This window comes from Megalopta genalis, chromosome 5 (genome assembly GCF_051020955.1).
Source record: "Megalopta genalis isolate 19385.01 chromosome 5, iyMegGena1_principal, whole genome shotgun sequence".
Taxonomy (NCBI): domain Eukaryota; kingdom Metazoa; phylum Arthropoda; class Insecta; order Hymenoptera; family Halictidae; genus Megalopta; species Megalopta genalis.
Window position 1 is genome coordinate 13,945,011 of NC_135017.1, and position 26,037 is coordinate 13,971,047.

A 26,037-nucleotide genomic window follows, 5' to 3' on the forward strand; every position below is an offset into this window, starting at 1 on the left:
ATATTATTATTATATATATTATATTATATTATTATTATATTATTATATTATATATATTATATATTATAATAATATCTTAGTAATGGTAAAGTAGATATTTTTATGCAGAATAGAAATTGTCCCGCATCAATTTCAAGAAATAGAGAGATTAAATAACCAGTTAATCCTTTTAATATATTAGCAATAATATTCCGACATTTCTTAAGTTCCTTTAATCATCATAATATTTGAAATTCTAACTACTCAATTTTGCCATAGATGCATACAATCTATTAACGATACCAAATTTTTCAGGCAAACAACAGCGTTCTCATGTGGTCCTACTGCGACGTCTCCCATCAGGATATCAACAACATCCAGGTCCCCCTAACGTCGACTGGCAAGGAGCTGTTAATCCAGTACTATAGCGCGCGGGGTTCGTACGATGGCCAAGAATTCATCTACACCATATCCTACAGGTTCGTGAAGAAACCCCAGAACTCCACAACCAGAAGGCAAGTCCAGGACGACGTGAAGCTGATTTCGCTCAGGCCGGTGAACTTCTCGGCCCTTAACCTGAACGAAAGCGAGAACTGTAATTGCGACTTCGGGGACAGAATAGGCAGCTTCAAGAACTGGTTCATGGTGCTGGTAGTTCTCGGCATTGTTTCCTTCCTCGGGGCTGTTCTAACGATCATCGCGTTACTGGCCAAATGTATCAAGATGCGATCCGTGGAAAAGAAGCTTCTTCAGACGCCCAAGCTGTGAGATCCGATCGAATCTTTTGTACAAATTTCTATTTATGGATATAAAAAAAGAACGTTTTTACACCCGCGACGGTCGGCGTAGCTAGGAACCCAGACGTTGTAAATATATACTTTCTCAGCTCAACATATCCGGTAGCTTGTAAGGCGAATTGTATTGTTATGGCGACCATGTGGTCTCGTTGATAAAAAGAAACTACACACGGCGCAAGATTAATATATGAAGAACACGCGTAGGATAAGAACGAATTATTATTAAAGATCGCGGCTAGGTGTGTCACGTGTCACGCAAGGAATCGGTCCGACTGATTCAGGCGAACGAGTTTTTACAGCGGACCAATGTCTTCCGCGTCACCGTGGATACGAATTCGTTGTGTAACATCGGACAGGTTTCCTAACGAATTAACGATTTACACAGAAACGCTCAAAAATATTTGATCGATTCGACGGCTTTCCGAATCCAAGTACGCATATCGCCCCTAACACTGATACCAGCGGTAACGTTATCGAAGATTTTTGAGCGGAGGTGTTTAAAAATTAATCATTTCCACGAATCGACAGCTTCGTTGCCAAATAATGATTTTTAGCAAAATGTTCCTATATGTAACTTCGTGTTTGAAAGTTTTCGTTTCCGCGTCGTCGCTTGTACTCGTGTTGCCTCCCCCCTACCCCACACCCCTCCATGGATACATTTGTAACCGTGAAACGTATTTTTGTAAAAGAAACAAACGCAACTTGTAATGTGATAATAATCTGTATTTAATGGAATCGTACGGTCGCCAATGATCGTACGACGATGTGTAACTGCGTTAAGCCAGGCGCTGACGGCTCATAATAAAATCAAATGTCGCTAATTGTACGTAAGTAACTTCGTTTTTATTCTAGCACTATTCTGCGCAGAGTTGATTCATTCCTTTTTCAAGTTTGCACAGTTTATGTTGCATTTTATGCTGCACGAAGTTTATTCAGAAGGACAGTTTTACATTAACAAGATCGTCGATTAGTAAACGAAAATATGACTATGAATGTAATATAATATGAAGCATGAAAAAAACCTCACTAAAAAATATCTTCCTTCTCCCTAGAAGAACTCTTTTTATTTACTTAAATAAACTACGAGCGAATAACAAGTTGGACGTGTGTAAAAGTTAAGCAACAATGCGACAAATTGTGAATGTTTTAACGTTCGACATATTGACTTGTACTGCTTCCAAAATTCTGAAGTTCCGTCAGTAGTGTAAGACAATAATCAATCCGACGTTGCCAAGATCATAAGTAATTGTTATAACATAAACGCGCTCTAAGTGCATATTTTTATGCAACAACAGATGATTCTTCTTGCTGTGCTGGCCGTAGTAATATAGTAATTTCAAAACTAATATGTAAGTTAAAAATGATAAAAATTAAACGAAATTATTCCTTCGAAGCAGCGCCTCTAGCGGCAAAACCTCAAAGCTTTCTTCGACGTCCGTACAGCGCCAATTCGTCCAGTGGCAAAACGCCCAAACTGTTGGGCAACGTGACCGACGGACTAAAAAATAGTTATTGCAGGCAGCGCCACATGTGGCAAAACCTGGAAACTTCTTTCGAGGTCCGTACAGCGCCACTTCGTGCAGTGGCAAAACGCTGAAACTATTAGCCAAAATTACCAACAGTCGATTTTGGCTAACAGTTTGGGCGTTTTGCCACTGGACGAATTGGCGCTGTACAGACCTCGAAAGAAGCTTCCAGGTTTCGCCGTCAGAGGCGCTGCCTGTAATATCTTTTTTTTAGTCCGTCGGTCACGTTGCCCAACAGTTTGAGCGTTTTGCCACTGGACGAATTGGCGCTGTACGTACCTCGAAAAAAACTTCGAAACCCTGCCACTAGAGGCGCTATTTTCCGCCGTAATGGCGGTATTATTCTGCGTTTTAAATAGATCAGAATCATCCAATGTAATTGTTCCCTATGTACCTTACAAGATCCAAATAGAACAAAAGAGCGAATAACTTAACAACATTAAATAACAATGAAAAACGCAACAGTATTATTTCCGTATTTGCTTCGTTTATAAAACGAAATTTATTAATGTCTTAAGAGCAATTAACAACTAGATGTAACAACAGCAGGAATGATCTGAACACTCTACAAATTAATGGCTTACAAACAAGATTTCTATGGCTAAGTGTCATTGTAATAATGGTTGCATACAGTTTCAAAACGGGACCACTATAAAATACTAATAGTAACGTTCATCGTACATGCAACAGCAAAACGTCTGCAGAGTTATATACACGTGAAATACTAAAGTAAAAATTAAATTGAGCATAGTCCTCTATGATTCAATGCCTTTTTTTACTTCGTCTAATATTTGCACCATAATAATCCTTATCGATTTACCATGTATGTACTTAAAGTATTATCTATTACTTGCAGCGATATTATTCAAAATAAATAGACGAATGAGTATCAATGTGCATAATCGTAACGTACAAATAAATTTCGACGGCAGTGTACACCTAGATCTAGAGAAAGAAAAATGCTTGCGACGAAGTTTTGTACCACATTTAACTGATCACAAAGTGGAAAGACATTTTCATGCAGAATAAAATGTCCGTTCTACACAATTAAATTATATCATACAGTGTCCTATAATTAATTAAATATTCATGCCACTAGAATGTACATCTTAAGCGCGCACAAACGTACACACACGCACACGCGCATTCATACAACATATTAATTCATTCATACACATTCATATAACATATAATTCATACATACATACATATATAACGCGCATCCTCGATTTTTTATTGATACCGTTGCAAACGGTTCTCTGCCACTGCAGTTTTCAAACTGCAAGATTTCTTCAATAAATTAATATTGTAAGTTGCATCGTTTTATTTCTTTTCTTTTCTTCATTTGGTGATACTTTATCCGAGGCCTAACACGTACTTCGGTAGATTGTAGGCGAACCGTGGGATCGCCATGAAAATGGACATCCTGGAAATAAAAAGAAAAATAGAAATGTACGACCGTGATTATGTGACTGGATTACGATAAGAACTTACATATTGAATTTTTAATTAAGCAAGTCGATTATGAAGTAAGCTGGGTACTTACAAATACCGTGTTACATTTTCCACCACCAATCGCTTCACCATAAAATAATAGCGTTTTTTTGCAGATTTCTATGAAAATAAAGACAGGTGGCAAGCATCGCCTGCTTGTTCAATTTATTCAGATTAATCGATGATAGTTGTATTTACAGAGGTCAGTATAGTTAGTTTGTGTGTGATTGTAGAAATTGCGAAATTGTTGGTTTATTCACAAGAAAATAGTACAATGTTTCGCGATGGCACTATAATAAGCGTTTCTGTTCAGCGATTTTTTAACTTCTACGTTTGTATACGAGAATTATTAAAATTTACGTATACAAACTACAAGCGTTGTTTTAAATTTATGTGGAAATATTACCAAATGCGCGAGAATATTGCACTCGCTGTTATTATTATTATTATTAAGCATATTTCGCACATTTATTAAAACGATTCAATAAATGTAGTTTATATTATAAAGTTTTATATAATACGTGTAAAATGGCACTGTGTAATTATGATATCCAATGTTTCGGAACGATACTTCTGAAACATAAACATTGTATGCATCTATAGAATCAATTAATTGTTTCCGCGACTATAAATCTAATCGTTTCTAGACTACGGATGCGATAGAATAGTTACATGAAAACAGTGGAAAGAGTTAATCGAAAGATAACAGAAATAATTACACAGGCGTATTAGTGTCTATATAAATAACAGTACTCGTAAACACTGTTCGACAGATATTTAATTTCATTCGGCTTCGTAATTAGAGAAAAAAGACAAATTCGAACAAATCTTTTAATTCTCGTCTTGCAGAAAACGTTGCACGAGATCTTCAGAATTCGACATTAAAAACCGTTTATCACATATGTGTCGAATAGCGTAAATATTAAATAAGAAGAGAAAATATTTACACAAGTATCCGATGTAAATCGAGAGCGATTAGTATGCGATATACTACTTCAAGGGGATTATTATTATTATTATGTTTTTATTCTGTAAGCAGTGACAGGAAAAATTGTTTGTTGTGAACTCTTTTTTATGTACAAGCGCATTCCTCGGGTAATTTTATTTCTCGGTTATTAAACGAAGTACAATTAATTCGCGAAGGAAAAAAAATCACTTCGATTCTCTTGCAATGCAATTGTCGGAACGCGGAGTTTTATGCACGCATAAATCTTCGACCGCACTGTATTTACCCTCGACAAAGTGTATCTCCTTTATTTTTCAGAGTGCCGTCGATCTTCGCATAAATATCCGCGATCCGAGAGCATGCACGTATCTAACGATGCACGACCAAAGCTAAATGAAATAATCACCGTGCGATATAAGCGATCGTTCTACATTGGATATTCGATGATCACGATGCGATCAACGTGAACGCTTATAAAGCACGCGTTTCATTTAGTTCGCTACGTAACAGCCATTCTTGAGCAAAATTTTCTGATTCTCGAAACACCTGTTGTCGTCTCTATGATCACAGTGCATTCGAACTGATTTCACTAATCTCGGTGTCGTTTTGGTATACGTTTTTCCATAGATCGGTTACGTACGATAAGGCCAAGCCGTTGTAAATCCACACACGCCAGCCGGTCCTTGTGTCGCTGTCTATTCTAGACTCTAAGCTCTGGCACAGCGCTTTCCGATCGTGGCTTCTGCCGCTTCTCAGGTCGCAGAGTAGCCTTTTGCGGCACTCGTCGTTGCACGTCGGTCTCACCGGAGAATTTTTATAGTAATTCCTGAAAAAAAAGAAAAAAAAACGTTTCTCAAAGAATTGATCTTTTGTACAAATTTTTTACGCGGCAATAAATTTCGCTCACTTGTAATACAGATGGAACAGCGAGGGCTCGTTGCTCATTTTATCAATTAGAGAGTCCCAGTCTCTAGGCAACAGTGACGGCATCTGATAAGCCTGTCGCGCGCTGTACAACTTATGCCAAATAGGATAATCGTACAAATTTGCTTCCTTCAGATTCATCACCCAGGTCTCGTGATCTACAACTAACTAATACGAAAATATACAACGGTGCATTTTACATTCTTCGCTATTATTTAATATATTATATATATTTATTATATATATAATAATATTAATATAATTATTTATATTATATTAATATTATAATATATATATAATATTATTATATTAATATTATAATATATATATAATATTATTATATTATATATTATTATTATTATTATATATTATATATTATATATATTTTAATATATTATTCTAGTTATATATTAATAGTTACTATTAATAACTAATATTCGTTTAGATAACATTGACATTAACTCACTCTAGTGGTCTTTGGATGATCGCCGTCTACATAGTATATCCTGTATCCTGGATTCAGGTCGTAGTAAGGTGTCACCGACGGCCCGATGTACGCTATACTGAGGGCCCTGCCAAGATCAACCGTGTCGTAAAACAGCTCGAACTCGTCGTAGTGCGTGTGTCCGAAAAATTGGGCTGCTATCGTGGATTCGTATCTGCGAACGACCATCGTTTTATATAAATTTCATACGTCATACATGTTTAAATTCAAGAAGCATCGAGTATCAAGATTCAAAATAATAGCCAGAAATTACAGAGACAATGGACACGGTATATTATGTTATTGTAAGTCACGCATGTCTGAAGCGGAGATTGCACTTGGCGGTCGTTTCAATTACCGATAACCGGCGCTCTGATCCTTTTCAATATCAATTACCGACACTCTCGCTTAAAAGTTCTGATAATTCTGCCGCAGCACCGTGAATTCTCCGCAATTCGCTGTAATGCACTGTACTCTCACCCTCTCGCACACATTCTTTCTCTCCCTCTCTCTCTCTCTCTCTCTCTCTCTCTCTCTCTCTCTTTCTAAGTATAATATTATAATATATTATACATATTATAAATACGCTCTATTGTACTGTACTCTCACTCTTTTACACACATTCTCTCTCTCTCTCTTTCTTTTTCTAAGTATAATACTGTAATATAATATATATAAATACATTATATTTATATATTATATTATAGTATTATAAATTCTGTATAAGTATAATACTGTAATACTATTAGTATTAGTATAAGTATTAGTATAATTATATTGTATTAGTATAATACTGTGCAATTCTGTAATAAGTATAATACTGTAATATATAATAATATATAAATACATTATATTTATATATTATATTATAGTATTATACTTAGAAAGAGAAAGAGAGAGAGAGAGAGAGAGAGAGAGAGAGAGAGAATGTGTATAAGAGAGTGAGAGTACAGTCCAATATAATATAGTACAATATAAATATAATATATTTATATATTATATTATATTATATTATAGTATATGTATACACCATAGTACAATAAAAAAGAACACAAAGGAAAGAATAATTTCGCAATAAGTTGGCTTGAGTCCCACTAACCGATTGATGATATGGTAATAATTTCTGGACCACACCTTCAAACAGTCCGAGTGTCCAGGCGGTATGTGGCCGATTATGTGAACCTTTTCGCCGTTCATCTCGGCACCCTGGAGCTCGTAGACGAGCCACTGCAGCTCGCTGACCGGATCGGTGCTGTTTATCAGCAGCCACCAATTCTTGTTGTTGCAGTAGTTCATGTTCACCGAGAGGATCCTGAAACCTGGACGGACCAGTACAGAGTAGAAAGCACCTCGGCGGACCGTATGGGAAACGCCCGCCGGCAGCCAACGTCTCCAATGTTTGTCCAACGCGTCGTACAACCACGATATACTGTTTTCTTTCGGCACGAACGGTGGCGGAAAACTGAAAAATAATTTACGATTTAAATAATAATAATAATAATAATCGGAATATTACGAATAATAAATACATACTGGACAACGATCGAGATTTAAATTAATTTAAATAAAGATTTAATTTTTGAATTTAAATTTTATTCTGTGTCGCGTTACAACAATTCACGCGCACCGTTAGGGAACAAAGGACTGAATGTACCTATTGACAGGAGCACTTTCATGGTTTCCGAGAGCCGGGAAGATCGGTATTCCGGGAAACATTTCAGTGAGCTGCGTTACAGTCTCGTGCAAAACTTTCAGATTCTCCTCGCTCGTCTGATTCCATATGTCGTGAGGCGGTATGTCTCCGGTCCACAGGATGTAATCGATGTCCTGTAAACAAATGAAAATTGTTCAACGAAATTTCCTTGTTTTATAATATATATATATATATATATATATATATATATATATATATATATATATATATATATATATATATCAGTTTGATAGCTCCTATGTGAACGTTTATCCCGATAAATTAGATTTTCGTTTCTAACGAGAATTCGCAGCATTGTCGAAGATTTGGATCGATTTCAGTGGGCGTGGCATCGTTGCTCTCGAGCTCCAAGGAGCCAAGGCAGTGCACTAAAATGCAATATATTCCATTAAATGATCTCTCTAAACTATATTTTTCGAAAACGTAGCTTCGAGGACTACGATAATATCAGATTTCGTGCAGAGGAAGCTCGGTGGGCGTGGCCTAGTTGCTCCCGAGCTCCGAGGAGCCAAGGCAATGCCCTGAATGCAATATATTCCATTAAATGATCTCTCTAGACTCTATATTTTTCGAAAACGTAGCTTCGAGGACTACGATAATATCAGGTTTCGCGCAGAGGAAGTTCGCTGGGCGTGGCCCGGTTGCTCCCGACATCCGTGGGCGTGGCTTAATTGCCCCAGAGTGCAGTTACCGCCGGCAGCCCATCGAAATCGTTTAGAAAAACGCTTTCTTACGGAATGCGTGTCGACGATGTGTTTCAGCATGTGATCGACGGTTCTCTTGGGCGTGTCGCACTTCCTATAATCCCCCCATCGGCCCGCGCCCGCGGCAGATGTCGTGGGTGCTCCGTTGGTCAGTCTGCAGCACAGCGGCTCGTCGCATTCCGCGTTCGCGCCCTCCTGATAATAAGGATCGTAATGAGTGTCCGAGATGTGCAGGACTTTGAAGGTGGGCACACCCTTCTCGGGAGGAATCGGCTGTTTCACGGGTGGCTTGTTCACCGGCGGGAATGCCACCTCCCACTCGTGGAGGGGGTTGTACTCGTCGTCGCAGGCGTCGCCTATCACGAAACTGCATATCTGTGGCGGGCCCATGTTGATCTGTTTTAGAACGTAGATCACGTCCCTCTGCGGATCGAAAGTAACCATTAAACGGAGAACTTGGTTACGCCTAATTACAGTAATTTCCGCCGGAAATGTTCGGAGTATCGGAATCGAAACCGGCGGCAGATCCGAGAATACTAAGTCGCGATTCTTCGGGCCTCGCGGCTCGTTTTTCATAGAACCTCGGGGCAACCGGCGAGAAATAATTGTACAATGATCTACACCGTCCAGATCGATTTGAAAAAGCTTCTACTATAATCTCCCTAAATCATTTCCAATGGAAAATATATTATTCTTTTTCATTGGCGAAAGCGAATTTTCCTCCGTCGGTTTCTCCTCCTCGGAAACTCCGCGTTCGAACGTCTCCCCAGGGTCTGGCAAACTTTTTCCACGATTCCGATTAGCATGATCTTCAAGATTAGAGTCTCCTCTTTCGAACGACGTCAAAGTTTTCGATCTACGATTTTTTCTTCTCTCTTTATAGCGGTCCGAAGCGACCGCTGATGTCGCAGAAAATGAATTTTGACAGATTTTCGATTTTCGATTCTCTGTTCGCTAATTTTTTTATTTCTAATCTTTTGACCATGATTCGAGGGCAGTTCGGAGGCCACGTGATACGATTCGACAGTCACGTACAGTAAATTCTCCCTAATTCGCGCTCAGATTGTGCACAGAAATAGACAACTTGGGAAAAGAAGATACGATTATTACTACAAAAACAAGTATTACTATAAAAACTAGTTACGATTATTACTAAAAACTATAAAAACAAGCCTCAGGGCTCGTATAATCGTATCTCCTATTCCAAAATCGTCCTGCGATCCTTAGCGTCGAGCAATAAACTGCATAGGCGCAGGACAAGCACAGCGAAATTCACGGCAACCCGAAATGTGGCATTTCCGGGAGAAATTATAATACTTGTACGATTCTATCTCAGTCAAACTACTCCGAAGAGTTTTCTCGATGAGCATAGTACGTTATTACATACATATTACAACGAAATATGCCGATTTACCCCGAACAGCAGCGTGACTCCCTGACAAACCCGCGGACTTTGGATCTTCAGGGACACGCAGAACTGATAGATACTGTTCATAATTTCTTCGTCGCTCTTCCCGATCTTGATATAATACTGAAGGACAGCTGCGGCGCCCCTGCAAGCGGTGCAAGACACTTTGGACATCACGGACGTCTCCACCTCCATCATGACCTGCTTCAGGTCCAGAAGCTTCAAGGCCTTGTCCACGAATCCGGATAGCTGTCCGCTGGGCTGCGCCGACTCCATGTCCCATAGCATTCGAGAATAATTATACTGGAAAGATAAGAATAGAGCGCAGGTGATTTGGATACTCGAAGCGAGCGAATATCGCGTAGATTTTCACCGTTTTTTGGGGATGGAATTAATGAATCGGGAAGAAAATCGAGATAGTAATTAGATAATTTATATATATATTATTATTATAGTAATTATCTAATTACTATTATATATTACTATTAATAATAATATATTATATATTATTATTATAGTAATTATCTAATTAATATTATATATTACTATTAATAATAATATATTATATATTATTATTATAGTAATTATCTAATTAATATTATATATTACTATTAATAATAATATATTATTATATATTATTACTATAGTAATATATAATAGTAATTAATGTTACTACATTATTATTATTATAGTAATTATAATAATAATATAATATACATTGTTATTATATTAATTATCTAATTAGTATTATATATTATATATATATTAGTAATTATTATATTATTATATATTATTACTATAGTAATATATAATAGTAATTAATGTTACTACATTATTATTATTATAGTAATTATAATAATAATATAATATATATTATTATTATATTAATTATCTAATTACTATTATATATTATATATTTATTAGTAATTAAGATAAGCGAGTATAATAACTTCCCGGAGGACAAATAATTCGAGGAGGACGCGGATTCCGTTTCTTTTGTTTTTGTTTCGCTTTTTCGACCACGTCTTACGGAATAATGGCGATCGGATGCGGATGGAAATTCGCGTCGATTCTAGAGGAACTTTCGCGGGGAAAGTCACCGACATTGTTCGCGCGCGCGTGTGCGTTCGTGCTTGCGTGCGCGCGCCAGCAAGGGAGGCAAGGACACGGTTATCGTTGCATCTTTGTCGATCGAGTTGGTGAAAGTATTTTGGCACTAAAAGTGAGAGTCGGCGACATCGTCGCGACCGACGCGAAAAAAAGTCCGGAAACACGGAACGACCAAAAAGCCGGCCGCTGAAAATTGCCGCTTTCATCTGATCAGGAAATCATCGTAGGAAATTCGATGGAAAATTCAGACGCGACCTTCGTCGACTCGATACGCGTCCATCGTTGAATCGGAGACATTTTCGGGACACCCTGCATTGGTGCGCGCGCGCGAGCGCGCTCTGAAAACGAGAGGCGCCTAATAGTAACCTAATTGCTTTAAATTGAGCAAAAATAAGTTTCAGTCGACTTCAAGAACGCGTCGCGATTATTTCTGTCGGTGAAAATCGGTAGAAAATTGTACTTTTTAACGGAGAAGTTAACGAGGAAACAGAATGATGCCATTTTTTGGTCGCTCGAAGATGAAGACGGTGGATCAATCGGTCAGAGATAATTATTCGACGGGAACAATAAACGTTTCAGTACTTTCTTAAGTCGATCAGGACTGGTGCCGTTGATGTCAACGATCTCTACCGTCGGCGGTAGGTCTCTGATAGTGTCGGTGAACGGTAGAATGGTAACATCCATCTGATCCGCTGTTTTCGCCCTCGCGGCGAACCATTCATCCGCCAGCCGGGTCCAATTCGTCTCGGGGATCTCCTCTTCTCTCTTTGTTCTGTCGCTGACGGGTTTTCCTGTGCAGATGAAACGTCGCAGAATGCAACCATAAACGTTTGCAAATGTTCGCGCATTTTCGACGAAGCGTGAATTTCATTCGAAACGAACGGAATTTCAACTTTCGGAATTTTTCACTCGTCAATCGTAACAGCTGTTCCAATTTTCCTTGCGGCGACACGATTCCACGTTCTTTGCCGTGTAAAACTGTGCGTTTTTCCATGTTCAAGAATGTCCAAATAATTGCAAATTTAATATAAAAGAAGCAAAAGTAAAAGAAGCAAACTCGAACGTTCGATTTTAAATGTTTTTTCCTACGCGACCGTGAGAGCTATTTCAATTTTTCTCGCGGCAAAACGACGCGGCGGACATCGCGGAACGCAGCCGTGTATTTTTTAACAAGCTTGCAAATTTTATCAAGCCATGAATTTCATAATTTCTCCGTCACGCTCCGGACGCTCCATAATAGGGGTCCCCGGAGCGATCGCATAATACACAATCATAATCAGAATCATCGAACCGAGCGCCAATCCTGGCTATACTTTCTCTGGAAAAAGAGGTTATGGGGTTTCAAGCGTCTCCGCTCGGTTTTCTGCGCGAGCCTCGCTTAAAAATATGGAGCACCCTCGTAGAACGATCGTGTGTGCCGATTGTTTCAACAATTACGATCAATTCTACCGAATTCTCCGTCGGCTTGCGAACGAAATTGGACAATTTCGGGAGTGGAGACACGATTATTCGAGCCTCGCAGATCGTTTTTGTAATTGTTGACGATCGGAAATTGTAACAATGAGCCGCGAAATTGTCCAGTTTTCTTGACAAGTCGAAGGAAAATTCGGGCGAATTTACTGGTATTTCAACAATTAAAATTACCGTATTTCAACAATTATAAATCATCGTTCAATAAACGCTTGGCACGCCTAAATATCCACGAATCGCTACGGTAAAACGATACATTAACAATTCTAATATTTATTTATTAACAATACGAATCGCTTGAAAGTCGAAAGATATTCGCCTAATGGAGTCACCCTATATAACTGAAATTATACATTGCACGAAGAAATGTTGCACACAAAAATTACACGGCATCGAGGAGGCGTGCCGTGCCCCCTTTTCTTGCTGCCTTGTTTCGTGACCTTGCTATCAAGGTCACTTTCCATTTTTTCAACATTTAACTGCAGTTACCACTTCACAAAATTTGATTTTAACCTGCAAGATTCATTCTCTGCTTTGAAACATTAATTTCTACTTTCGTTCGAATATCTTCGATCGAAGATCGTAATTTTTAATCGAACTCTTTCCAGATTTTTATCATATAATTTTTATTATTTTTATTGTATTGATTATATATGTTAACGTAATTATATATTATTACATTATTATATGCTATTATATAATTATATATTATTACATAACTATATATTATTATATTATTATACATTATATTATACATAATTATATATTATTATAATTATAATTATAAATTATATTATTAATTTGTTAATTTTTATTGCATTAATTTGTAACTCTAAATATCATAATTTTATTTTTAAACGGAATTTGAACATCGAAACTAATTAGAATTCAATTTGAATTGAATCTGAATTCAATCGGAATTCAATTAGAATTTAACTCGAATTCAGTTCGAATTAAATTCGACATTAATCTGAATTATTCGTTTCGTATCAATTTTTACTGTGGTTCTATTTTACGCTGTACAACATTCGTTGTGAATTAATATGACAACAATGTCTTCACGATCAATTATGACAAATGACCCCGTTTCCGTATTCTTATCGGAGATGCACATGTTTATTACCGCCTTCGTCAAGATACCGACTAATCATGCTTCGCCGTTTAAATATTTACGTTAACGCCTCGAGCCGCTGTCCATTAACGTTAATGACACGCTACACTACTTGTCCAACGACGAACAACAACAGTCGACGATAACTGTCGTCGCGATCATAAATCATTGAAACACACGCGTTCATTCAGATTACGCGGTCAGACTTATAGAAACTTATCCCGTGGATTATATTTCGGATAACGATAAAAGCAATTAATTATCCATTTTATTTTTTGTAAAACGAAAAGCAACTAATCGGTTCTTTTTTATCGAACAAAATACAAGCAACGATCATTCTTTTATCAGATAACAAACAATAAATCATTTTTTTTCTTTTAATAAAATAAAAAGCAACCGATCGTTCATTTAATCGGTTTTTTTATCGAACAAAATACAAGCAACAATCATTCTTTAATCAAGTAACAAGCAATTAATCATTTTTTTTTCTTTTAATAAAATAAAAAGCAACCGATCGTTTATTTAATCGGTTCTTTTTATCGAACGAAATACAAGCAACGATCATTCTTTTGTCAGGTAACAAGCAATTAATCATTTTTTTTTCTTTTAATAAAATAAAAAGCAACCGATCGTTCATTTAATCGGTTTTTTTATCGAACAAAACACAAGCAACAATCATTCTTTAATCAAGTAACAAGCAATTAATCATTTTTTCTTTTAATAAAATAAAAAGCAACCGATCGTTTGTTTTGTCGAATAAAATACTGCTGCGAGGTGCCACAAACGAGTGCCGCCAAGTTTTGTTGCTCGAAGCAGCGTTTAATTACTTACCGAGCGTAATCTGTGTCGCCCCGATAAGGAGGAAGATAAATACACGTAGGACGATCCATTTCTGATTTTGCATTCTAGATCAGGTTCTTCTCTGATAATCTGAAAGCAAAGTATGGGTATCGGGTTAACATTAAAATACCGACGACCGCTTCGAACCGTTATAACTTCGCGAAAAAAAATCGTAGATTCAAGTTTGAAGAGCGATTTTAAAGGGGAGACTTTGATCTTCGAGTCTACGGTGGTCCGAGTTCGAAAAAAAATTTTTACAAGTTCGCAGAGCCATTCGAATCTGTCAAAACGAGAGACGATTTTCACCGATTTTCCGGATGCTACATTTTTCGTTCGGAGCACGATAACACAGCGAGAAAAAATCGTAGCTCAATTTTCACGGTGTTAATGGAAAGAGAAAACTTCGCTCATGTAATCTATAATAGTTCGAATGACCGGACAAAATATTTAAACTCTGCGCAATCATTTGAATATACTATACGTATACTAAATGCGAAAAAGAAGTCACTTTCTCTTTCCCCTTCAATCTATAGCGCAAAGAACAACAAAAATATTGCGCAGCTTATGGCGTTCAAAAGCGGACGCTTTGCTTTTTAAAACAAGCCTAGGTAGATCGTTATCCGATCGTTCTCCGCGAAGTTATGCCACTTCAAATATCCACTTCCGCCAGCTCCGATTTCCGTCGCTCATGATTCGGCGGCGACAACGTTCCGACACCGACTGTACGATCATCTCGCGATAAGCATTATTAACGTTCTTAGTAGTCAACGGACATCGTGAGATCGAGCAGAGCGAACATACTAATCGCCGCATGAAATCGTTGCAACCGCGAGCAATATGTGTGACAGCGTTTGAAATTTTGGACGACGCTCCCGATTACTGTTACACGTTTAAGTAGGCTAACGAGAAGCCTGCCCGAAATCATAGCGACTCAAAACCGTCGAATACGAGCAGCTGAGATGTTCTCGTTCCTTTGCAACCATCGATAAAATCGAGAACAATTGATTCACCCGAATTGACGCTCAGATTCTGCACGAAAATCGTGTCTCCTCTTCCCAAATTGTCCATTTCTGTTCACAGTAGACTCTCTCTAACTGACGCTCAGATTGCATAAAAAAATGGACAATTTGGGAAGAGGAGATACGATTATTTGGGCCTTGCACCTCGTTTTTATAGTTGCTGACAATCGGTAATATATAAATAAATGTGTGTAATTATTAATATGGATAATATATCGTATTTTCGAAAAAATTGTTGATATTCGAACAGCTATAACTTTGTGCAAAAAGATCGTAGAACAATGGAACGTAGCTCATTTTAAAGCCTGAAGTCTCTACTTTCGAAGACCGTCCATCGATTCCTTCAACAAAATTTATTTGCGACACGGTGGATGGGAATTCTCGTTCTAGATTTTACTAGTTTCGTCGATGTTTCAAATTTTCGAAAAAATTGTTGATATTCGAACAGCTATAACTTTGTGCAAAAAAATCGTACAACGATGGAACTAGGCTCATTTTAAAGCCCGAAGTGTCTACTTTCGGATAATAATGGTCAGTTTCTTCTGAAAAAATTGATTTATAATATGCCGGGTGGGAAACATCGTTCTAGATTTTGCACAAAATCTTGAATTCTCGAAAAATTGATGATATTCGAGCAGCTGTAACTTTTTGAAAAAAAATCGTACAACAATGGAACGTAGTTCATTTTAAAGCCCGAAGTCTCTAGTTTCGAAAACTGTCCATCGATTTCTTTAATAAAATTTATTCGCGACACAGTGGATGGAAAACCTCGATCCAGACTTTACACGAAATTTCCAACCCCCGAAACATCGACGATATTCAAAACACTGCAACTTCGTGAATAAAAATCGCAGAACAACGAGACTAAACTGATTTTAAAGCCTGAAATCTCCACTTTATCCACGTATAATTCACTCTCGTCGAAAAAATTGTTCGCGGACACAGCACGCGGGAAGCTGCAACAATATACATATATCCGACGAAGTAGAAACAAGTGATTTATGGAATCTCGTCCGCCGCGAGACGGCATGACAGCGAGAATCGGACGACAGCAGGCGCCGATCGCCAATAAAATTTTTCAGCGACACACGATCACGGGCTCGAAGTGTTGTAGGTTCTTTGATATCAGCTTGGTGGGTCGAATAACGGTCAGCCGCTTATTCCACTTGGCTGTGCTTTAACTCGCTCCCGCCGTTCGATTCGTCAGCCGAACCTTCGGAATTCCTGCGTGCTAGGAAATCCGAAATAGTCGGGAGTCACCGTTACCTCATTCGTCGTATCGGGCCATCCGTCTCGACGAAATTCTACCGTGTGTCAGGCCCCGTGAAAACGGGCCCCGGTCGGCCGCGCCATTCCCAATGGAACGGGCCCCGGCCTCGGCCGCGAGCCGCGACTCCGTTCGAAATCTCATCTAAAATCGCTTTCGTGCTGGTTGCAACACATTTTTTTAGTCCAAGGTCGTCCAAAGGTGCTCCAAAGGTCGTCCAAAGGTCGCCACATACTAAAGCTCCGATTAGCTTTATCGACTACAGTGCCGTTGCAGCTGCCTTATCCGATCCGAAATCAGGTTCACGTTAATTAAAAAGGATCTAGAGCCCGCAAGGTCGCTCGAAGGTCATCCTATTCTAAAGCACCGATCGCCTTTCCCGGCCGCAGTGCCGCTACGATTGTCTTCGTCGCTTGGAATCCGGTTCGATGTGGGTTCCACGGCAATTAAAAAAATCTAGAGCCCAAGGTCGTTCGAAGGTCATCCTATTCTAAAGGTTCGGTCACCTTTCGCACTGTAATGTCGCTGCTCGCAGCTTTGTCGCTCGAAATCTCGACTAAAATCTCGTTCGAAATCAGTATCACGCTGTTCTCCAAGGATTTGTCGAAAGTGTACAGTAAATTCTCGCTAAATAATAGTAAATTTTAATAGTAAATTCTAGTAATAGTAAATTCTCCATAATTAATGTTCGAATTGTACACAAGAATGGACAATTCCGGGAGAGGAGATACGATTTCTCGAACATTGTGGCTCGTTTTTATAGTCGAACAACTATATTATCGTATTAATATCGTACAATAATAATATTATTATTATATTATTATATTACTATGTTATTATATTATTATATCACTATATTATTATATTATTATATCACTGTATTATTATATATATTGTTATATTATTGTATTACTGTATTATTATATTACTATATTATTATATTATTATATTCTTATATTATTGTATTACTGTATTATTGTATTATTATATTATTATATTATTATATTATTACATTATTACATTATTATATTATTACATTATTGTATTACTGTATTATTATATTATTATATTACTATATCGTGTAATAATAATCGTATCTCCTCTTCCAAAATTGTCCATTTTTCAGCAAAATCCGAGCGTCAATTGGGGAGAATTAACTGTAATTTCGTCGTTTTCGAAAGACCGCGCGGTTCTTCGCACGACAGGCTCCATTGCAACGGAGAATCCGAGAGAAAAGATGCGTTCGACAGTTCCGACGGGACTCGCTTTTATTCAGCCTCGCGCCGTAATCATCCCTCGGCGCACACCGGCGACAGGTCATTGCCATGCGCGCGCCAAACCGACCATTATCGACACGCGAAAGTAATGGATGGCTTTGACATCGATGACTGTGGAAATCCTGAGGCGGACACTCGCAATTAGGCTAATTGCTCGAAACGAGGTTCCTTTTTTTCTTGTCCGGGTTTCTAGGCTGTTTTCGTTCATTGATTTCTAATTCGCTGTTCCCCGCCGCCGACTTTCTAGACGATTTTTGATCAATGGTTTCATCGATCCGAGAAGTTCATTTCGGAACAGAATAGCGCTCGGAATATTTTCTACGGGCGCATTCGTGCGCGGATATAATTGTCAACGAAGCGCGGCCGTTCGGTTTCAATTTGTATTTAATAATAATTATATAATAATCATTATAATTATTATATTAATAATATAATTTATTATTATATATATATTTTTATTTTATATATAATATATATTTTTTTATTATTATATTAATAATTATAATAATAATTATATTATAATTTGTAAGAGTCTTAAAATGTCTCAATAATTTTAGTTTCAATAGAAATTTATACTTTTGTCAGAATTCTTATGCGATTTTAATTTCTCCTAAAACGACCGTTCGGTTTTAATTTCTACTTAATAAGTTCGTTACGTAAGTTGTGCAAATTGCAATCGAAGAAACTGTTCAACAAGCCGATTCAAAAGTTTATCACACCGATAGACATTTTTCTTTTACATCCGTTCAACCCTTGCCGGTGATCGCAACATTCGATGTTTTCGCGATAAACTGTTACGAAACGTTCGAAAGAACATAGAGAATACCGGGACAATGAGTCCGGAAACAATTATTCTTGGTCAACAATACACGACCCGCCATCTATTCTGTAAAAGAACTTCCAGGAAATTCACACGGAAGCGTCTAACGAATCCATAAAAATGATCTCTCGAACAAACGAATATATCTCGACGAGCCATCGTCGTGGCAAAATTGCACAGGTAAAGTCTTACAAAATATTCCCCTAGCAACACGATGTGGCCATTGTCCAATTTTCGCAACGACTTCTGCGTCTCCAAAAACGGAGCGAACTGTAATAAGTTCTCCCTAATTAACGCTCTGCTTGGAAACGAGAATGGACGATTAGGGAAGAAGTGATACGATTTACTCGAGCCTTGCAGCTCGTTTTTATAATTGCTGACAATCGGTAACTATAAGAACGAGCCGCGAGACTCGAACAATTGTATCTCCTGTTACCAAATTCTCCAGTTAGGTGTGCAATTTGAGCGTTAATTATGGAGAATTTACTGTGAGCCATTTCTAATTCCAAGATTCCATAAATTACCTGATATAGGTTGTCACAGCTTTCCGCGTGCCGTGCCTACGAACAATTTTTTCGACGAAAATGAATTATACAGGGAAAAAGTAGAGACTTCGGGCTTTAAAATGAGCCGAGTTCCATCATTCTATGATTTTTTTGCATGAAGTTACAGTATTTTGAATATCGTCGATGTTTCGGGGGTTGGAAATTTCGCGTAATGTCTGGATCGAGGTTTCTCATCCACCGTGCCGCGAATAAATTTTTTTAAAGAAATCGACGAACGGCCTCCGAAAGTAGATACTTCGAGCTTCAAACTGAGTTTAGTTTCATTGTTCTACGATTTTTATTCGCGAAGTTACAGTATTTTGAATACCGTCGATGTTTCGGGGATTGGAAATTTCGCGTAATGTCTGAATCGAGGTTTCTCATCCTCTGCGTCGCGAATAAATTTTCTTAGAAGGAACTGACCAATGTCTTCCGAAAGTAGATACTTCGGGCTTCAAAATGAGCCGAGTTCCATTGTTGTATAATTTTTGTTTACAAAGTTATAGCTGCTCGAATATCAGCAATCTTTTCGAAAATTCGAGACTTCGACGAAGGTAGCTTAAAACCATCGATAATCCGGATCTAAAATGGTTCAGAACGATCTGAAATTATTTGAAACGAACAAAAATAATTTCGCAGGGACCGGAAGATGATCCGGAAGTGTTCGGGATGTCCCCCGGATGATCGATCGCCGAGGCGAAAACCGTAGAAACTTTCTCCGTTTTATGTAATGCATCTGGAAAGTTTTCCGGCGCACTTTGATCGTCAGCTATAGTTATTTCTGGCTCCAGATAATGCTTCGTGATTAAGTATTTGCTCGCTCCTTATTTATGCAATATTCTTCAGTCGTGGGCTGACCTTTGGAAATCTATTGACCTCGAGGAATCTAGCGCGCGCTCCTCTTCGTTCGCGATCAAGCAAATAACTGTAACATCTTTGTTCGGAAACCGTGAATTCTTCAACCGGATCACCTTGCGACGCATGGAACGGCCGCCCGCGTAAACGTTTTCATTCAGTATACCGTTGACCTTGACTGCACCGCAGAGGCGGAACGCGCCGGCAGATCGTTGCGCAGCGATTTTCTTGTCTTACTTTCGGTTTTTTGGCGATCGATCGATCGATCGATCGACAGCGATTCGAATGTACACCGGGCGTCGCGACGAGTCTCGATTACGTTGTCTCGATCGACGAGCTAGATTTCGCAGTGATTTTTGCTGGAAAATAAGAAACCGCGGCGAATAAAAGGTACGCGTTTGTATCTCTAGAAACGGACGATGACCTTCGCGCGACCTTCACAGGCGAATGAAAAAAGTGCCTCTGTACGAGAGCCTTTCGAAACGGTGGAACTTTATTTTATCCCGACGAACTCTTTATTTTATTCGTCGATACCGATGATCGTTTAGCAGATTTAGCGATTTAGGGTGTGGACGTTCTCATTCGACACCCGGTATATAACTGTATTTCTTGCACGCGTGTATTGTGTGCTGCACCGTGCTTCGTAGCGGCACGTTTGATCGATTACTTTCTACCGGACGTTTTCTAAAGATCGTCGATAAAGAAACAAATAAGGAAACAAATCGAAGATCATTGCGACCCGATTGAAAAAGTAACACAATCCTGTTAACGATCGGAACGTTATCGCGTCGATCCTTTTTTCTTTTCGCGGATATAAAACCGTGTTTCACGACCGCGTGACGGCGAGATCTATCTATCTGTTGTGTCTTCGAACAATTTTTTCGAGGGAAGCGAATTATGCGCGGGAAAAGTAGAGATTTCAGACTTTGAAATGAGTTTAGTCTCGTTGTTCTATGATTTTTATTCGCGAAGTTACGGTGTTTTGAATATCGTCGATGTTTCGACGGTTAGAAATTTCGTGTAAAGTCTGGACCGAGGTTTTTCATCCACTGTGTCGCGAATAAATTTTATTAAAGAAATCAACGTATGATTTCCGAAAGTAGAATGTTCGGGCTTTAAAATGAGCCAAGTTCCATTGTTGTACGATTTTTTTTCAAAAAGTTACAGCTGCTCGAATATCATCAATTTTTCGAGAATTCGAGATTTTGTGTAAAATCTAGAACGAGGTTTCCCATCCGGCATATCATAAATCAATTTTTTCAGAAGAAACTGACCAATATTATACGAAAGTAGACACTTCGGGCTTTAAAATAAGACAAGTTCCATTATTGTACGATTTTTTTGCTCAAAGTTATAGCTGGTCGAATATCATCAATTTTTCGAGAATTCGAGACTTTGTGTAAAATCTAGAACGAGGTTTCCCATCCGTCATATCATAAATCAATTTTTTCGGAAGAAACTGACCAGTATCATCCGAAAGTAGACATCTTGGGCTTTAAAATGAGCCAAGTTCCATTGTCGTACGATTTTTTTGCCCAAAATTATAGCTGTTCGAACATCGACAATTTTTTCGAAAATTCGAAACTACTTTTGCAACGCGATGGTCGCCGTGCGAACAAAAGCCGCGCCTTTCAAAAGACACAATGCGCCAAGATAATCGTCGGTCGGACGATTTTTTAACCGACGAATTATTTCGTCAAGGCGAGCCCCGATCGTAACATCTTTTTGTTCGACGAGTAAACCAGTTCCCCGGCATCCATTCAACGGATCATTCGTGACCATGTTTCGTGACCATCGTCCGACCCTCCTATGTCTGAGTCTGTAGGCACCTAACCTACTTAATTCTTGCTCTCTCTCGCCACGTGACGTCACTCGCCGCTGAACCGTCCGCCAGTATACTTTCTCACGCAGTCATTTTTTCACGCCACGTGTTCGAACGCGCCTCGCCATATTTCATTGCCGAATTCGCCGCGTTCCGGAACAAAAACTGGCGCCGTCGACGTCCTAAAAATCGACAAAAAGTTTCGCCCTACCAATAATTTCCATGGTGGACCGGAAACAGGGAGGAGGAGGAGGGGAGACGAAGGCGGCACACGCGGCAATCGTTTTTAGAGGTCGTGAGATCGGCGCACAAGAGCGAAATACAGTAATGTCTCCCTTACTGACGCTCGGATTCTGCACAAAAATGGACAATTTGAGAAGAGGAGACACGATTATTCGAGCCTTGCACCTCGTTTTTATAGTTGTTAAGAATCCGTAATTATAAAAACGAGGCGTGAGACTCAAATTAATCGTATCTCCTCTTTCCAATTTGTCCACTTCTGTGGACAATCTGTGCGTCAATTAGAGAGACATTACCATACAGTAATGTCTCCCTTACTGACGCTCAGATTGTGCACAAGACAATTTGAGAAGAGGGGACACGATTATTCGAGCCTTGCGTCTCGTTTTTATAGTTGTTAAGGATCGATAATTATGAAAACGAGGCGCGAGACTCTCAAATTAACCCTTTGACATACCGTCTTCGTCGCAGTTACTGTAATTAGACATTTTTCGATTGCAATAATTTTTTTAGAAGGGAAAGAAAATTGATGCTTATTGTGTGCCTAAATTTACTCGAATGTTTGAATATTGATGACAAGAGATTAGAATTTTATTCCAATTTCAAAGGACAGAATAACATCTATACTCAATTAGTTATTGTCAGAAATTTTCATGACGCGTCGGACACGTCAAAATACGTCAAGGGGTTAATCGTATCTCCTCTTTCCAATTTGTCCACTTCTGTGGACAATCTGTGCGTCAATTGGAGAGACATTACTGTACAGTAATGTCTCCCTTACTGACGCTGACAATTATCGTTGACAATTCGTTACTATAAAAGCAAACCGTAAAGCTCGAATAATCGCGTCTCCTCTTCCCAAATTGTCCATTTCTGTGGACAATCTGAGCGTCAATTAGAGGGACATTACTCTGTACGATCTTCGGGCGTTCACTGTGCAAAAAGAAAGACCACGCCGCCGAGACGGGACAATGAAACTTTTTGCACGCGGACGAGCGATCGTCTTTGTTTCTCGAGCGATCTTTGGAATTTTTTTCGTTGCGGTGCACGTTCCGCGTACAATTCGGACGGAATTATTTGCGATAATTAGAGCGCGTAACCGAAGTGGGATCAGCGACCAAAACGGTCGACGTTCGACACAGTCGGTGGGAACGATGGCTGCTGGATTTCCGCTGTTTCCGGCCGCCGAAACGACCGTTCTGACCGATGCACTTTCCTCGCCGCATAATTGAAGCTCTCTGATACTGTCGCATCGATTTGTTTTTTGTCCCCGCGTATCCTAATCTATGCGAAGCACTATCGAGTCGTTGTTAACGTCTTGCGTAACGCAACAATGCCGTGAACCGATTGCAAAGTCGGCGAAATGCACGACACACAGCCGGACAAGATAATTAAAATCTCGGAAATTCCGTCGAAATTCGAATTCTAGAAATCTTTCGTTTTATTATTTATTATTACAGGTTTCTCATCGTTTCGTGACGCGGTCGTTCTTTTGTCTCGTTAGAGAAACGACGAAGTCAAGCTCGTGGTTATGGCTTAATTGCATCAGATAGGTCTCGTATTTTGCAAAACAGAATATATATATATGTACAGCGTAATCGAGTGTTTCGTAACTCTTTATCCACGTAAATTCATCGCTTTGCTGGCCTACATAGAAAATTCAAGCATTGCATAACGAGCCCCACCTGCCTGGCCCAATCGTTTCCAAAAGCATTTCGAGCAACACTTTAAACGATTCTCTACGCGACGCACAAATTACAGTAAATTCTCCCTAATCGACGCTCGAATTGTGCACGTTTTTATAGCTACCGATTGCCATATACATCTAGTAATATATCTGTATCTATATATATAATATATATATATATATATATATATATATATATATATATATATATATTTGCTAAAATCTTGACGAATAAACTAAACATTGAGAAATTAACGTGCCTCAGCGTCGCCTGTATTTCACGAACAAACGTAAAGTCGGGCGAGCGATGACATAAACTGCCACTAATTTGATATGTAGTACACATTGAAATTTTGTTAGCGGAGCATGGTTGAGTTGTGCGGCCAGTCGAGATAGGGAACGGTCGTAAACCAAACGGACGCGCAATGATTTCTACTTCGACGCTATCCACGCCGGGCTTCGCAGAGGTACCGCGGTGAAGATACAAACGAAACCAACGATCGTCCCCTACATTATAATGATCGCAACGGTGTTTAGACGGCGTCCCGTCTCGGGCTAACGAGCAACGATAACAGAGCGACGCTTCGTAGCGTGACACACTACGAAGGAGTCGAGAGAGAAAATCGCCTGGCAGAATTTCCTTGCACTTTCGGAAAGTGTGCGCCGGAGACCGGCGATGCATTTCTAATTTTCGCGCGGAGGGATCGCTCGATTTCGCCCGAATTTCATTCGATCGGAGGAGAAGCGATGCTAATGACACCCTATGGTGTCCATGACGCGACGAGAAATCGAGGATAATGGTAATCCTGGCAGAACGAATGCGGGTCGCGCGAGACCCAAATTTTTACGCCGGCAACAATTTTTATTCACGCGAGATTTTGTCGTGGGTCAGAGATAATCCAGCTCCGGCCTCCGTGAGGACCACTCTCCGAGAGTCAATTCTTTCAAAAAAGCGCGTACTCGCTCGTGAAAAACATTATCAGCGCGTTACTGCGTTTCCCGCCCTTTCGGCGCCGTAAGGGCGGGAAAGCGAGCGCGGAAATAGTCGCAAGATGGCCGCCGGTAGGGGTGCGCACCACGTGACGGAACATCCGGGAAGCTTGCGCGCGGCAAAAACGTTCCGAATGCCCCAGGCCTACGTCGAAACTAAACGTCGCCGTTGTCTCCGACGCGACGTCGAATATAACTTGAAACAACGCGCGTCGGCCAGCAGGGAATTACGGTAACGCGGCATGCGGAACGTAAACAGAAATCGGCGTCTACGGGGCACGCGGCTACTTACCAATTTTGAAATCCGGTGACACAACCGGGCCGTTGCGCGAGGTGGAGGGCTTGCGAAATAGGTCTTCGCGCGGTCAAACACTGCGGTCCCGTGAACCAGTCTGCGGCGTGCACATAATTCCACGGCCGAATTGATTCCGTGTGTATTTCGGAGGACGTTCACCGGACGTTCAATTTCTAGAGCACTGACAGCCACACTAACACGTGTCCGCGCGCGGCACACTGTCCGACGATGCCCGACCGAAAGCCGACCTCTTCCGTCTTCCTGAAACGACTCCTCTGGTTTCGCACGCGCAGACACGCAGACCGCGTTCTTCCATCCGAGTGTCCGACCGTGGCGACGACTCGGCGTGCGTGCACCGTGGCAACCAGTTCTGGCGACTGACAGCGACCGGGGCTCGCGAACCGCGCGCCGCCGCGGTTTCCGGCAGCGCTACCCCCACCCGCCGCCCGTTACCCCCACCGCTCCCGAACTGGAGCAGCGCGTGTTTGAATTCGAACGTCGAAACGCGCCGCGCCACGCGGCGGCGAGAATTTGTCCTGCTTTGACTATAGAAGCCATGAGAGCGATCTTTCGTAGAGCCGTTCTATAGGTTCTGCGAACGGTGGCTGAAACAATGATAGTATCTGTAAGTTTCTTTCACGGAAATCGATTCTTTTTGTTGAAAATTCGAAAGTGCAGGTTATTTAAGATCGTGAGACCGAAGATCAAGTTTC

General features: G+C 39.8%; 2 protein-coding genes across 5 annotated transcripts in view; one reads left to right on the top strand and one right to left on the bottom strand.

Moving 5' to 3' along the window:
* Nucleotides 1-1,607, top strand: part of LOC117226952 (uncharacterized) — a 47,359-nt gene extending 45,752 nt beyond the window's left edge. For both annotated transcript variants that reach the window (XM_033481761.2, XM_033481762.2), the window contains exon 7: nucleotides 295-1,607. In XM_033481761.2, coding sequence (XP_033337652.1) covers nucleotides 295-747 — 453 coding nt within the window. In that variant the 3' untranslated portion in view covers nucleotides 748-1,607. The remainder of the gene's footprint in view (nucleotides 1-294) is intronic.
* A 1,162-nt stretch (nucleotides 1,608-2,769) lies between these two features.
* Nucleotides 2,770-25,709, bottom strand: LOC117226874 (sphingomyelin phosphodiesterase). Of its 3 annotated transcripts, none has more exons than XM_033481642.2 (11): nucleotides 25,322-25,709; nucleotides 14,499-14,597; nucleotides 11,669-11,877; nucleotides 9,983-10,279; nucleotides 8,599-8,991; nucleotides 7,805-7,977; nucleotides 7,250-7,612; nucleotides 6,133-6,325; nucleotides 5,650-5,834; nucleotides 5,383-5,568; nucleotides 2,770-3,728 (listed from the first exon to the last, which is right to left on the bottom strand). In XM_033481642.2, exons 2-11 carry the CDS (start codon nucleotides 14,569-14,571, stop codon nucleotides 3,659-3,661), a joined length of 2,142 nt encoding a protein of 713 aa, XP_033337533.1. In that variant the 5' UTR covers nucleotides 14,572-14,597; nucleotides 25,322-25,709; the 3' UTR covers nucleotides 2,770-3,658. The 3 variants fall into 3 exon arrangements, with proteins under 3 accessions (XP_033337533.1, XP_033337534.1, XP_033337532.1); XM_033481643.2 differs by lacking the exon at nucleotides 2,770-3,728 and adding an exon at nucleotides 4,024-4,369; XM_033481641.2 differs by lacking the exon at nucleotides 2,770-3,728 and having other exon boundaries at nucleotides 4,024-5,568.
* Between the last annotated feature and the right edge of the window lie 328 nt (nucleotides 25,710-26,037).

Coding starts and splice junctions, on each gene's coding strand:
- LOC117226874 (XM_033481641.2), bottom strand. CDS start 14,571: ATGCAAAATCAGAAATGGATCGTCCTACGTGTATTTATCTTCCTCCTT. Junction 10,280..11,668: donor GTCCTGATCGACTTAAGAAA/GTACTGAAACGT, acceptor TTATCTTTCCAG/TATAATTATTCTCGAATGCT. Junction 7,613..7,804: donor GAAAGTGCTCCTGTCAATAG/GTACATTCAGTC, acceptor ATTATTTTTCAG/TTTTCCGCCACCGTTCGTGC.